General features: G+C 42.1%; 1 protein-coding gene across 1 annotated transcript in view; it reads right to left on the bottom strand.

Annotated features, from left to right (window-relative positions):
* Positions 1–14,431, bottom strand: part of arhgef17 (Rho guanine nucleotide exchange factor (GEF) 17) — a 53,776-nt gene extending 39,345 nt beyond the window's left edge. The window contains exon 1 of the mRNA XM_087796447.1: positions 8,773–14,431. Within this exon, the coding sequence (XP_087652573.1) occupies positions 8,773–13,425 (4,653 nt within the window). The 5' untranslated portion in view covers positions 13,426–14,431. The remainder of the gene's footprint in view (positions 1–8,772) is intronic.
* Between the last annotated feature and the right edge of the window lie 49 nt (positions 14,432–14,480).

Here is a 14,480-nt window from a genome sequence, read left to right as displayed (position 1 = left end):
TTTGTGATATAGCCCTCAACCACAATATCAACATTTCCAGAATCATATCGCGGGGTTTAAAAAAAGTTGACCAATCGAGGCCCAGATTTAACATTGACAGATAAATGATGGCTTCCATTCTTTTTTAATAAAATTACATACGATTGCGCTACAATTCATTCAATCCATTATTTTGACTTTCCAATAACTTTAGACCTACTGTGATGTCACTTAACCGTTGTGTTCTCTCAGGGTCAAGGTGAACGAACTCCACCACTGCATATGCATTTATGGAAGCCAGGGAGGAGGTTGACCTTGACCCTGAGACAATATAAGGGATACCACAAACATATTTGTTTTTGTGTCACATTGACCCTAGGATAACACAAGGGTTAAGAAACAACTAGATGATGTTTTGTCACCAGAAAGGAGTAAAGTGTGAGAAAAAAAATGTTTAAAATCAGATTTTGTGTTAACGTACAGTACAAATAACCTATTAGAAGGTTAGAAGCAAATCTACTTTACTACCTTTACTACCGTTACTTTACTCCAATGTCCAAAGAGAAAACCAAATGAGTAACAAAAACATATTGTCGGACCCATTAGACCACTACGACACAACAAGTCACACCCGTTCTTACCCTCGCCCGACACAACATAACACAAGTCCACCTGCCTTCGAAGCGTTTCCTGCCGTCGTCCCTCTTTTCCAAACATTCCCATCTTCTCCCTGAGCCTTGATCCGAGAGCCCAGGAGCCAATCGGCGGCGGCGCTGCGCGACTTCCACTCTCTCCCATTCTGAAATTTCTTCCGAAGCTGGCAGCTGGAGCAGGATCCAAACCTACGTACCGATGCCATGAAAGATGGAAGGGAGATAATCCAGAAGGGACGAGGGACGGCTGCGACAAGTCATGATTGACCGGCTTGACCGGACCGAAGTCAGAGCATCAGAGCTCGGCCCACACGCCAAGACAAAACACTGTCCCGAGTGTGTGTCCATCCACGCCGCCAACTATGGCTTCCACAGTCGGCCCTTTGTGTGCCTTGACGCTGAAGCGCACACTTGGACGTGCATTTATTACAACTGTGCGGTGAAGGGTCTGTTTCAGATCGGACTTGATGTGATCGTCGTCTTCTCACAATGACTTATTCTCAAGTTCAAACCCCAAGAAACGGCCTCTTTAAAAATGTGATTAAACGACAAGAATAAGAACCACCTGTAGTGATGCCCGATGTTACGAAATGGTGAAATAAGTCGACTAAAACTTTCACAATCCCAAGAAAGAGTGTATGTTAGCGAACATAGTGTTAATCCAGCAGTAAATATGGCATCAAGTGTGACCCACATTTACCTTAAAGCCTCTCAGGAACGTTTCCTCAACTTCATTCTATTTAAAGTAACAGTTTTCACTTCAACAGCCGATCATCAAACACCCATCAAATTGGATCCAAAAGTTCTTCATTGAACATAGAAATATAGAAATAAATCTGCTTTTTAGATGAAGTTTCCCATTAAATCAATGCCGTCCTTTACTTGCACAGAAACAGATTTGAACTAATATTTAACCACGAGGATGAATGAGAGAGTTGAAGTTCAAGAGGAGGAGAAAAAAAAAAGAAGCAATTTGACCCGCGTCCTTTGAAACCTGCGCGAAAAGCCGCCACCGGCTCCTCCTGGTTTTATGGCAATTTACGAGCCTCGGGACATTTTTGCTCACACAAAGGCTGGTATCGGTTACTCATTTAAATGAGATCATTCTGGGGAATCATTATACCTCCCAGGCGGCTGGCCACGTTCCAGACACGGGGAAAAAACGTGAAATACTCTGACAAACGAGAAATTTGTATTTGGAACCACTTCAGATGAGAGAACACATATGTTTACTAACAACATGCTTGTTTATATGTTGTTAGCAGTTGTGACTCATTATAAAATACTTTCTCTTTCTCCTCAAATATTTTCTACCCTAGGATGGAAACCAAAAGCTACTTTAAACAACTTTTATTACTGATTATTAACAGTAAAAAACTCTTGTGTTATGTCGGGGTCAAGGTGACCCAAAGCCTCCGTGGTAGAGGTCGTTCAACCTGACCCAGACTCAACACAAGGGATACCTCAACCACATTTTTTTTTTGCTTTCGGGCCTCCGGGTCACCTTGACCCCCATATAACACAAAGGTTGAAGGATAAATCAACGTATTAACCTTTTATATTTGTCCCACTTTACCACATTATCTTTACAGTTAATTTCTTATGTCACTCTATAATCCACAAATTTAACTTGCTACATGTTTTTTAAATCAACACTCAAAACAAACAGTCGAGAAATTTACACTCATTCTGACTACAATATACTATATTTGAATTATTCTCTTTCAAAGAACGAAAAACCCTTTTTTTTTAAAACCAATAGTTAATCTTCTTAAAGCAGCACTATGTAACATTTAACCAATTTTTTGTTTTGTGATAGTTGATCAACAGAAGATCAACCATGTGACCAGGAAACTGCATTGAATCAGCGGGTCAGGGACTACAGTTGCATTAATTTCCATTATGACTGGAATATTTGAAGGAGTTTTTCAAGCTTCTGGAAAAAGGAAACTGACATAAAAAGAGCCTCATAGTTAAACAAAAGTAGTGTTGACTGGCAATACATGGTATTAGCAAATATGTTATCAGTGCTACTTTAACAATCCGAAAATAAAACAGTTAAAAACTGCAAAACGGTGATAGAATTTATATCAATGTTTTACACAAACCCAATACAATTATGTGTAAATGAGTGGGCTGGGGCTAATCCCAGCTACATAGGGTGAGAGGTGAAGGACACCCATATCAAAGGCAAATAAATCCCATTATTGAATAGTATAGAACCTTATACTATGAATTCACACAGGAAACGGTGAATTTAATTGTGTTTCCTTGTAAAGGAAAAAATCTAACATGGAAAAAAACAATATATATATATATATGGAAGTAAATGTGTGCCATTGGACGTTGAATAAATTGTATGTAACCTGGATTTCACAGCATCAAAATTCTTCGAATTTGGAAAACACTTACATTTCAAGAAATGATGTTTTGGTCCATTTTTTAATGCATAAACAAGGAATAAAAGTAAAAATTCAAAATGTAAAACAGATTCTTAGTGAAAAAAGGGGTGTAAACTAATTTAATGTTAAAAAAATTGTAAGAAATTCCATGTGCAATATGTCGAGTAATGTTTGATATGATGTGACGTCAAGAGACTCATCAAACACTGAATTTTGTTTACACCAAATTTCTTGCAGTGAATTTATTTATATTTAACATTTAATTGTTTACATTGTTTGTTTTTACAGATTCTACATATAATGTATTCGAGCGTCTAAAAGTAAATAGACGGCAAAAAAATAACAGTGAAATTCAGTGTTAGAAAATCTGATGGCAAACATTTACTTCCACAAAAACTCTCCTAAATAAAACTGTTAAAATATTATTGACAAGAAATTTATTGCAGATAGTCAGGCTCTGAATTTCAGCGGATGATATTTGACTTATAAATCCATGAAGGATTTCCTGTAACTCAATGAAAGTCTTCTTCTTCGTCAATATTGGTTTAAGGATCAAGTGAGTGTTCGAGTCTAGACGTTGTATCACAACAAACAAATGAAACAAATCCTCCACACATGTGTCCATGTGGACGGCAGATGTCGGAACCAGAGAGGGAAACAGGACGGTAGCGGGGAGAAGACACCCCCGGAGATGATGCGCCGCCGCTCTGACACATGACCCGGCTCTCCAGCAGCTTTTTAGGGGGAGCATGTGAAACCGGAATCTTGGACTTCTCGCACGCTCCGGAGCGCACGCTGGAGTGGAAGGAAAAGCTGAAGTAGCAGCTTTGCGAGAAAGTGCTGTTTCAGAGAAGACTTTCCTTACATAAGCAAAGCGCTCTGTAATTACACTGGGTGGATCCGCGCCGCCTCAGAGGGACACATGGTCAAAATAGAAAACAAAAGGATGGATTTTTATGGATTATCAACAGTTTTTTTGGGGGGGAATCTCCTTGTTTAGAGGTTAAAGGTTCAATTTTTGGTTATTAAAATGTCTAATTTAGTTCATGGTTCATTTTTTTTATTTTTTATTAATTCACGACCAAAACAGCGATCTAGAGTTCGCAGTTTATTCACACTGACTGACTTCTTGCTTTTTGAATTGATATTTTTAAATAGTTACATTATTTCCCTTCATAACTTTCTCTTTTCTCTCCTTTTTCTTTTATTAAATAAGATGACAGAATACAGTTTGAAATGTTATTCACGCCTCATTACATGTACGCGTTCGAAAACATATTTTTATTAAACGCAGCAGTGAATTATCAAATAAAACTAGATTGTTTATGTCTGCGGCTACAACCTCCAAACACTCCACTGACTAGAACGTTTACTTTTTTTTATTTATTTAAACACACTATTCGAAGAACGCGAAGATGTGAAACATGTGGAAAAACCATGTTACGTCGCATGAGAAGACGGAGGAAAGGAATGGGTGTCGGTCTTCCACTCTGACTGAGCTCTAAAGAATGTTTATGCTTTTAATATTTATGGCATTCTTTGTTTCATCAGGCCACCCAAGAGCCATACTTTCTATTTCTACTTCCCCTCCTCGGCTCGGATCAGCAAACAAAACAAAAGCAGCGAGAAGCGGGTTTTAAAAATTAAACACTTTTAAGTATTTGTAGCTTTGGTTTTTTACGAAGGGCACGGTACGTTCTTTGAAAGCGAACTTCAAAGCGAAGTGAAAGGACGCAGACGCGGGAGGCCGTGGCGTCTGGAGATCTTTTTTCAGGTGCAAAGGTCGACAAAGGTCTCGCGGAGGAAGCTGGAGGCGTTAAAAGGGCAGCAGGGATTTACGCGTTTGATTCGTCCTGCTTCTGAGGGAGAGCATCATCAAAGAGCGGCAGCATCCGGTTCAAGAATTGTTTGTTTTTAGAAAAAAAAAGCTTGTGATGTAACTGTATTGGCTTATGTAACAAAATCTAGATTTACCCCAAGATTCAAAAAACATTTTATATGATAAGAGATATTGAAATTATTTTCAAAAGTGACAAAAACATTTTCTTACTTTAAATATGAGGAGAAATCACATGACAAATATGATTTGTATCAATTAACTGTTTGAAAAAAAACCTAATAAATATTTAACTCATTTTGAATGAGTGAATTTTTTTTTAATATAGATTTATATTTTCTTTAAATTATTGTGAAAATATTATGTTGTATATAATTACAATTTTGAAAAAGAGAATTCATTTAGAAAAATGCAAAGTAAAGAGAACATTTTCAGGTAATGGACCTTAAACAATTGCAATCAAGGTACAAATGTGTTTGAGGTATCTCTTTTGTTATCTTTGGGTCAAAGTGACCCGAAGGCCTCCGTGGTGGAGGTCATTCACCTTGACCCAGAGACAACACAAGGGATACCTCAAACAAATTTGTTTCCAGGCCTTTGGGTCACCTTGACCCCGAGATAATGAAAGGGTTAAGAAAATAAACTACACAAAAATACATTTTATAGACCTGTATTTACAAAAATAATAAGTATATATATTCTTTTTTAAGAGTCAGACTTGCAAATTTGATAACAAGACAGGGCCTTTGATGGAGTTTTTGCGTTTATATTTATTTATTTTACTTGCTTATGGATGAATTCAACTCAAAAATATAGATATCATTAATGAGAAGTTTCTTAAGAAGAGATGAGTTACAGTTTAGCAAAACTATCAATTAGATTTCTGTCAGCAGCATTACATTATTAGCTTTCTTTAGAAAAGAGCAGAAGAATTAATTATTTGTTTTAGTGGTTATTAGTCTGGAACCTTTTTATATATACAGTGTATCACAAAGGTGAGTAGACCCCTCACAATTCTGCAGATATTTAAGTGTATTTTTTCACTGAAGAAATGACACTTTGACACAATGAAAAGTATTGTGTGCGTTGCTTATATAACAGTGTACAATGTAGAATGTAGCCATTAATAGCTAAACCCCTGGCAACAAAAGTGAGTACACCCCTTAGTGAAAGTTCCTGAAATGTCAATATTTTTACTATAAATATACTTTACCAGAGCTTCACAGGTCAGTGTTGTCCCATGAAAAGATAAACTAAAATATCTACAGAAATGTGAGGGATGTACTCACTTTTGACATACAATGTAAACTGTAGCTCAGAAAGACTTGCATCAGTCTGGTGAAGATGACACTGATGACCTTGGGTACACAAAGTCTGGGGTCAATCGCAAGTGAAAACCAACAAAGACAATCATGTAAAACTTAATATTCATGAACTTATTCCTACGGTGACTTCTTTTCAAATTAAAACACAAAGGTTTTGACAACATTTACCGACCAGCTCACATCATCATGACAACTGTTTTAAAGCTGGCAGCCGTTGCTCCAGGAATGAATTCTCTCCGTGTACCTCGCATTCCTTCCGTCCATCACCATCTCATTCTTGAGCTGAGTCACTTCTATTTTAATCATAATTCTTTTCAAGCCTGTAAAACTTTCCTCCTGTCTACCTGAAGTTTGGCTCTCTGGGCCAAGACAAGCAATATGACCTCACTCGAGCACAATGTTCCGGAGACGAAAAAAGAACAATATGATAAAATTAGAAGGAATGGATGTAAGAAAAGTCAAACGGATGAGAATGTACCAGGTTGTATAACCGATGATGCGGAGATACAAGGTGATTTTTGAGTGTTTGGTCGAAACTTTTTGCCACATTTCCGACAGGAACTAACGTTTTCATCCCAGATGGCCAGTGCAGAGAAGTTTGCTGGTTGAATAGACAACGTTTATGTTTGTTGGCAGAACTAACAAAACACTCAGAGGCACAAGCCGCTGGACATCATCAAGCACTTCAGTTACCCCAACAACTTCCTACTTCCCGATAACCATTTCCTGCTGGACCGCGGCGGCAACTGGCCAGAACATGTGACAAAAGACGTGCTGGGAATTGACACAAGAAACAAGGAAACCAATCATAATAAAGTTTTAAAACCTTCTCTCGGTCTTTTGTATTCCATGATGGGTACATATTGTTTAGTAAACTGTCAATAAACGTTTATGTTTGAGCAAGATATGTTTCTAAAGAGGATTTTTTTTACATTCAACCTAAAAAAAACCTTGATAGCTTTTTACAAAATGATGTTCTTAAGCGGTCTTTGATTAGTGAGTGAGGATTTTGACACAGGTCAGTTATATTTCCAAGCTTAACCAGAACTACTTCATAATACACACAGCAAAAAGTGAAGGAGAAAGTCATCGATGTCATCAACAACTAGATATAGATCCTTCAGAAGACTTGTGGATCCAGATGGCAATCCAGAACACCACCACGATGAGACATTTTACCCTATTATCGATATTTCTTGAAGGTTTGATTGAGTCATTTTGCTGACTTATGTCTTTGACGTTATAATAAAGAGGACAAGGGGGTGTCAGTCAAAATAAATTTCACTATATTCGACTGATAAAGACAGTACATGGAATTGAAAGTCTTTAAATACTGCTAATCTATTCCCATCTGCACAATGAAAAAGTGAATTTTCCAGTTTAATATAAACTGGAAACTGAATAACACAACTTTTTAATTGATGAGGAATTATTGAAATTTTCCAAATGTTCTAAGATACCCGTTTAGATGATCGTTCTGGTGACAAAGCATAAGATGATCTGGATGGTAAAACACCTGTGTTGTCATACACACTCCATGGATATCCTTCGGACAATTGATAATAGATTAAACAAATAAAGGGAAACGGAGACAAACACACCAGCTCACGACTCAACAGTCTTTGTCTGAGGTTTGTCTCGGGGAGCTATTAACATCCACGGATGTTTATCTTACGAGTCCTGCAAAATCACTCTGGAACCTTCATAATAGAGACGGAGCACTTTTAAAAATGAGGCTACATCTTTGTTTGACACAGGTCAGCTCACACCGTTTGCTCAGATTAAATGCTTTTGATGTGACGATACAAATCATTTCAGTGCTGCAGAACTAGGCCAGGGGCGTCTAACTCAATCACACAAGAGCACAAAACGCTAGATACAGGTTGAAAGAAAAGTATTTTCTTTGAATGATTTCCCTGAACAGGAAGTCTAAACAGAATGTGATATCAGTCTGTGTTCATTCTTGCTAGAATAAAGCATACTTGGGTTTGTTGTCACGATACATTAAGTGTGTCTTCATCCACCTCATAATAAAAAATGTGCTGTTTCTTTTTCCCCTCAAAGTTTTAATGATTCAATTCAGGTCAATTTGCATCAATGTTTCGGTTTTGGGAAGTTACCAGAAGGATTGTGGGCTCGAAAAAGAACAAAAACACTGTAATCTCCCACACTGACATTAGTGCACATTATAATTCATTCATTCATTTTACGACTAACTAAATGTTACACTTTGCAGACGATAAAACCCGAGTTGCATCCCAAGTTTGTCCCCCATGGCCTTCAGTTATGTACGATAGATACTGAAACAATATTATTTGTGTAAAGAGTGACAACTGTTCTTATATTAAAGTTGTCTTTGATTGAGGCTCAAACAATATAACGATGAAAACTTCCTTCATAAGGGTCATTGTCAAAAATATAAATACATATCTTTAGGGTATTTCAGTGTCCAGTAATATCCATTTATGCTACATCAAAATGCATTGTGTCCAGTTCATACAAGCGATCGTGAGACCACAACTGACAAGGAAAAGCAACAGACCATCCATTACGAAATGCAAAGAGAGTTGACTCACCACTTTTGGCTTGGTCCTCTCAGCTGTGGGAGTGGATGGCGTCTCCTCGGTTGACTTTTTCTCTGCCGTCGCATTTAGACCAGGATCAGAAGGTCCGCCCGCCGCTGCCGCTGGAGGTCCATCTCTGCCATCAAGTGAAGGCCCTTGACCTTCACCGTCTCGCTCTGGGCTGCCCAATAGGAAATATTTTTGGGTGACGTCCTCCAGGGAAGGAGTGTCATCGACTGATGGTTTGATGAGGATTGAAGGTACTCCTGACGATACTTTTGGGGATCCTGCATTGGCAGAAAGGGGTGGAGGTGGTGGGGAGATGGGTAGGAATGCAGCAGGCTCGCTGGCATGGCGTACATGCTTAGGTCTTGTGTTGGGTTTGCTCAAAGGAGAGGGAAGTGGTGGTGTGAGGTCGTTAGGGTCGCTGTAATTTTCATGCTCATCTATACCAAACTCAGGTGGTTCAAATGGATCCTCATGCGGGAAGAAATGAGCTAATCTGCTCGGGCGCTTTCTTCCGGGTCGGCGGACTATTCGGGGGGACAAAACTTCAGCAAGCTTGAAGTCAAAGTTGAACCTTCTGGATTCTTTTTCTTCCTTAACTCTGTTGGCTACTTCTGTTTCTTCGTGATTTGCGGACTGTGGGCCGCTCTCGGACTGCGAATGCTGCTTTTTAACACCGGTATCGCATGGGGAGTGACTCAGATGCATGAGCTTCGGTTGGCTATCTGCCTCCAACACATCTTCTCTCTGCTCATTTAGTATGGGCTCGCTGATTGAAGGTGGTATTTGGGTCGTTTGATCAAGTTCAACGAGGGGTTCGGTGCTACCGGGCTCACCTTTGAAATGGGACTCGTTCTTCGAAAGTAAAGGTGCATCGCTACGGCGACTAGGGTCACTAAACGACTTCTTCTTGTGAGCTTTGCCGTTGGTGTGATCATCGACCATCAGTCTGTCCATCGCGCCGGGCTCAGCCACAATGCTCCTGATGACTCCACTGTAGTCGTGAACACCGTCGTCGCGGTGTCCTCCGTCACTGTATCCCGATAGGTCACTTGCGACGCTGCCCTTGTACTCGGGTAGCGTTGCTTCAGCTGACACCTCTGAAGCTGGTCCCCCTTTGATATTCAGTGAACCCAAGAAGTTGCTATCTACAGAGGAGAAATGACAATTTGGTTCTTGAGCCACGGAGCAGAACCGCTGTGGCATAGGATCACTGAGAGACCTGTACACAGTGGACTCCCCATTTCCGACAGCTCCTATAGCGGACTCGGCATCACTGTTGTTACTGAAATCAGAACCGATGTTGTTGTTACCTGGAGGGGAAAACTTTCGTCTCCGCCGTGCAGTACTCGGTGTTGAAGAGGTCTCCCCTCCTCCCCCTGTGAAAGCCGTTGATCCCTCAACCCCACAGGCTTTCAGGGAAATCTCTTCATCAGTGGCCGCTCTGACGGAGCCCGTAACACTGTCACTCTCAGCAATCTGAGGTGTGGAGGTTACCTTGGATTCATTCAGTAGATTTGAAGAGTCACAACTATTCACCTTACTGTCCTCTCGCTCCTCCTTGTTGTGCAGAGCCGACTGTTTCCATGCCGTGACAGGCTGTCCCAGCACATCCCAGGTCATCTGTGAACCCATGTTGGCCGACCCCAGGATAAATCTCTCACAGAGGTCACTGGGAACAGTTTCTGGCTCCGTTACGATCCCCTCATCTGTTAAACTAGACTCGTGTCCAGAAAGTTCATCCACGGTTCGGTCATAGAACATGCTTTCCTGCAGGTCCTTAAGTGATGATCCCTCCGTCTCTCCACGGTGTGTTTTTGTATTCTCTCTCTTGGTTTCCTGACTGTTTAGTTTCATCGAGTGTATACTTTGTCCATCCCTCCCTCTCTCCCTGGTCTCGCTCTCCCTCACATGTTTATCCTCATCCTCTGTGTTCCTTAACTCTGCCTTTTGATCGCCCGTGATGCCATTTTCTTTTGAATCGTAACTACTAGCGATCCCGGAAATATGTTTTAAATTATTCACCGCTCTGATCTCGTCGTCATCATCTCGACTACTCATCTGGCAGATATCTTGGATCACCTGTCTGGCCTCTTGCACGTACCTCTCCTGCAACGGAGTTGGCATAACGTCCTCCTCATCGTCGTCATCTTCATACCCATAGTTCCTCAACCTTTGCCCTCTTCTGACTCTCAAGTCTCCACCGTCACTTTCTACTTCCCGCTCGGACACCAACCTCTCTTCATTCGACTCCTCACCTGCATCGAGCTGCTGCTCCGAGGAGCTTCTCTTGGTGACGCTGCTGGTTAAGTAACAGCGCACCGCTGCTGTGGATTTGCCTGAATATGTGAAGGATTTGGCACGACGCAGAGTTGCCGTCAGGTCTTTCAGCGATGGTCTGCGGCCAGTCGCGGGGAGACTCCCGCACTGCGCCGAGTCCTTCGCAGCACTTGTCGAATCCCCCTCGCTCGTTTTCCGCACTTTGAGATCTGACAAATCCGACTTGATGAAATTCAACAACGTCATTGTTTCTGATGCAATATCCGGATTAGAAATGGATATTCTTTTCTCGCATTTACTGCCAACGCTTGTTGGGTTTCTTTCAGTCTCTGCATCTCTATTGTCCACTTTTCTGCCACTAGTGCATGGCGTGATATTAGGCACGACTTTGGGAACCACTCTCGCGGAAGTTCGAGAGAAGTTATCCCCGTGACCAAAGCTTGGTGAGCGATACATGGTGAAATTCCCATGATAGGTTTTACTCAACATCAAACTGTTGTTGTTCCTGCCTACGGCATCGCTGATTTTACGAGGCTTGTGAGTCTGTTCCTCTCCTTTCAGGGTTTCCGAGCTGGAGTATTGGCTGCTACAACGTGAATCAACAGGACTGGACGCAAACGAGGGGATGGTGACCTTTGACACTCTGGACACACCCGGGAGAGGCTTGGGTGCAAGAGGGGAAGAAATACGTTCCCACTGCTGAAGCACTCTGGCTTTATTGCTGTAACTACAGGGCTCTCTCGCGGAGTGACTCCGTGAAAGTTTAAACCCGATGTTTCCTCCTGGATTCCTCTCTAAGTGCTCCATGTTTACCGCTGAATCACTATCTTCTGATTCACTGTTGTGATCATTATCTCGGCTACAGCTGAAACCTGCTCCACTGACCCTTTTCTTCTTCCTCAGAGATCTTCTGCGCACTGACTCTTTGTTCGAAGGCACTATAGAACCAGGACTGTCATCCTCCGAACCGGAAGACCTGACAATGAACTTGGACCCCGAGCGACCATTTTTGCAGCGTAGAATCGGAGCAAAGGGAATCACAGTCTTGCCGTGTTCCTCCTCTTCGTCTCCGGAGCTAAACCTCCACCGGGACTTGATGGACGAGGATATTCTGCTCTGGGTTTTCGCATAGGTGGAAGTCGACGAGGAGGTAATGGCTTTATCTGGAGCAGGGAAACAGGAGGAGGTGGGGGCCTGCACTCTAGAAGAGCTATGTGTGGAATGTAAACTATCCCTGGGCAGCCCGACCCCCTGTCTAACCCTTCTCTCCCTCACTATCGGCTGCTGTACTGCTGAGGAGAGAGTGTCTTGACTCGGTGAAGTGCTCCCTAAGGTGGAGGTCTGAAGGTCAGGCACCAGCCGTGTTGAACTCTGCGTCGACCGTGTGTCAGATCTGCTCAAATGTGGGTCATCAAGAGAACTAGAATCTTGGGCGGCAGCAGGTCCTAATGAATCCCCTTGTGGAAGGTGACGCTGGGGGTCAGTCATGCCATCACAGAACGCATCACCTTGTAGAGTTTGATCCGAGTCCCCGCAGGTGAGCGGAGCGCTTTCACAGTGTGCCCGGTTCAAACTGTCACTAGGCTCGCTCTTTTGTTGCGTGGACTTCAGTTCCCTTTCATCGAAAATCTGTCTAATTTTAGTGACACTGGGCCACTTGTCAGGGTTGAGTGGAACAAAGTCAGAGTGATGAGTGGAGAGAAAACTTCTGTGGGATTTACAGGGTGGAGGAGCCCCTCTGGCGAACACATCATCCTCCTCGTCTGTGGTCACAGTCCTCTTGCTGTCAGCTGAACTAGCGTTGATCTCAGAGTAATCTCTCTTACCGGATTTGTCGGTCGATGGACGAAAAATCCTCTTTTCAAGTTTCCTCTCAGAGTCAGACCCCGAAAAAGAGTCTGTCCCAGAGTGAAACTTTTTGTCCAAGGTGAGTATTTCCTTCAAATATCCAGAGTCCTCGTGAAAGGATTGACGAGCCGGAGAGGGGTCTCCTGCGGAGGGTCTGACCCGAGGGAGAGTGCTGCTCCTGCCCGGCGCTGCAGCTGCGTCTCCCGGGGAGCCCGTGGGCGTCTGGTCGCTGCTGAACCTCTCGGTGAGCTGGCGGATGGACGCAGAAATGGAGCAGAGAGGGGTGGAGGAGCTTTTCTTGGGATCTGCGGTCGGGAGGCCGGCAGCGGTGGAGGTGGTGGCAGAGATTTTGGAAACTTTTCTTGACACAGTGACAACACGAGCCCTCGGCTCTGCTCGGCTGAGCTCGGGTGCGAGAGCGACGCCAGCGGCTTCCACACCGGCTTTGTTGGCGCTCCAGGAGCCCATCTTTTTGAAAGAAACGCTACGAAACACAGTCGCGTTCTTCTTCTTCTCCTCACTTTCTGCCATTGTTCATGTCTTTTCTTTGTTACGACTCGCACATTTTAACCCGCTCTGCATTCAAGGGTCTTATATGAGGTTTCTGAACTTACATGTTGTGGCTCCTGGAGTCGTCTTCGTGTTAGAAAACTTTTGTTGTGGTGGTGCCAAAACTTTCTCAACCTGCTCTGCAACACTACCCTTCCATTGTTGTCCCTCCGGGGTCCGGGGTCCGGCCATCACCGGGTCCACACGCCTGCTCCACGGACGCACTGTTTGTGGCTTTTACTTGTTTTGGCTTGAATTTCTGTTCCGTGACTTGTGTTGTTTTTTTGTTAATGCCTGAGATAGAGCTGGGGGTGGGCGGGACTATGGGTCTGTCATAGCCCCCACGGGGATTGAGAGGAAAAGCTTTTTCCCCTTTTTTCTATACATGAGAAATCAAAAAGTGATGGAAACTAAAAGCCATTGAATTTCATTGTGGGAGTTTTATTAAACCTCATCGAGACATGTATATAAACTATTATAGTATCGTGGTGGTAAAACTTTTTTATTATAATTTGCAATTTCTTTACCAGACAATACATTTGGAGACTTTAAAGTGTTTTGGAGCACAAGTTAAAAGTTACTTCCCCTAGTAGTGTTCGATCGCCCCCTACGGGCAAGAGCATGAACATGCATTAGAAAGAGCAAACAAATCCAAACAAAAAATAATCTTAACTATTATTTAAAGAAGTGTGAATGACCGAACGCATATTTTTTTTGGTTGTTATATCGACAAAAATACATGGACAATTTCCTCAAGAAAGTCCTTAAAGACATTTATTTGAAGTATAATCACATTTACATCATAACTTCATCCAGTATGTTCCTGAGAAACACCAACACATGTGAAGGACAGAATAATACATACTGACGGGTCAAGTCATTCTCAGAATGACCTGTAATACTAATGTTGGAATAATGCAACACATATTAATGTTAAACATACAGACGAGACAGATTCATGCCTTCATATATTTTCAAGTAAAAAATTATATATACACACCGATATTTACATGTAATGATAAAATAAAACACATTCA

This window comes from Callionymus lyra, chromosome 7 (assembly GCF_982586985.1).
Source record: "Callionymus lyra chromosome 7, fCalLyr1.hap1.1, whole genome shotgun sequence".
Taxonomy (NCBI): Eukaryota; Metazoa; Chordata; class Actinopteri; order Syngnathiformes; family Callionymidae; genus Callionymus; species Callionymus lyra.
Note: the sequence above shows the minus strand (reverse complement) of the source record. Positions and strands in the feature narration are given on the sequence as shown.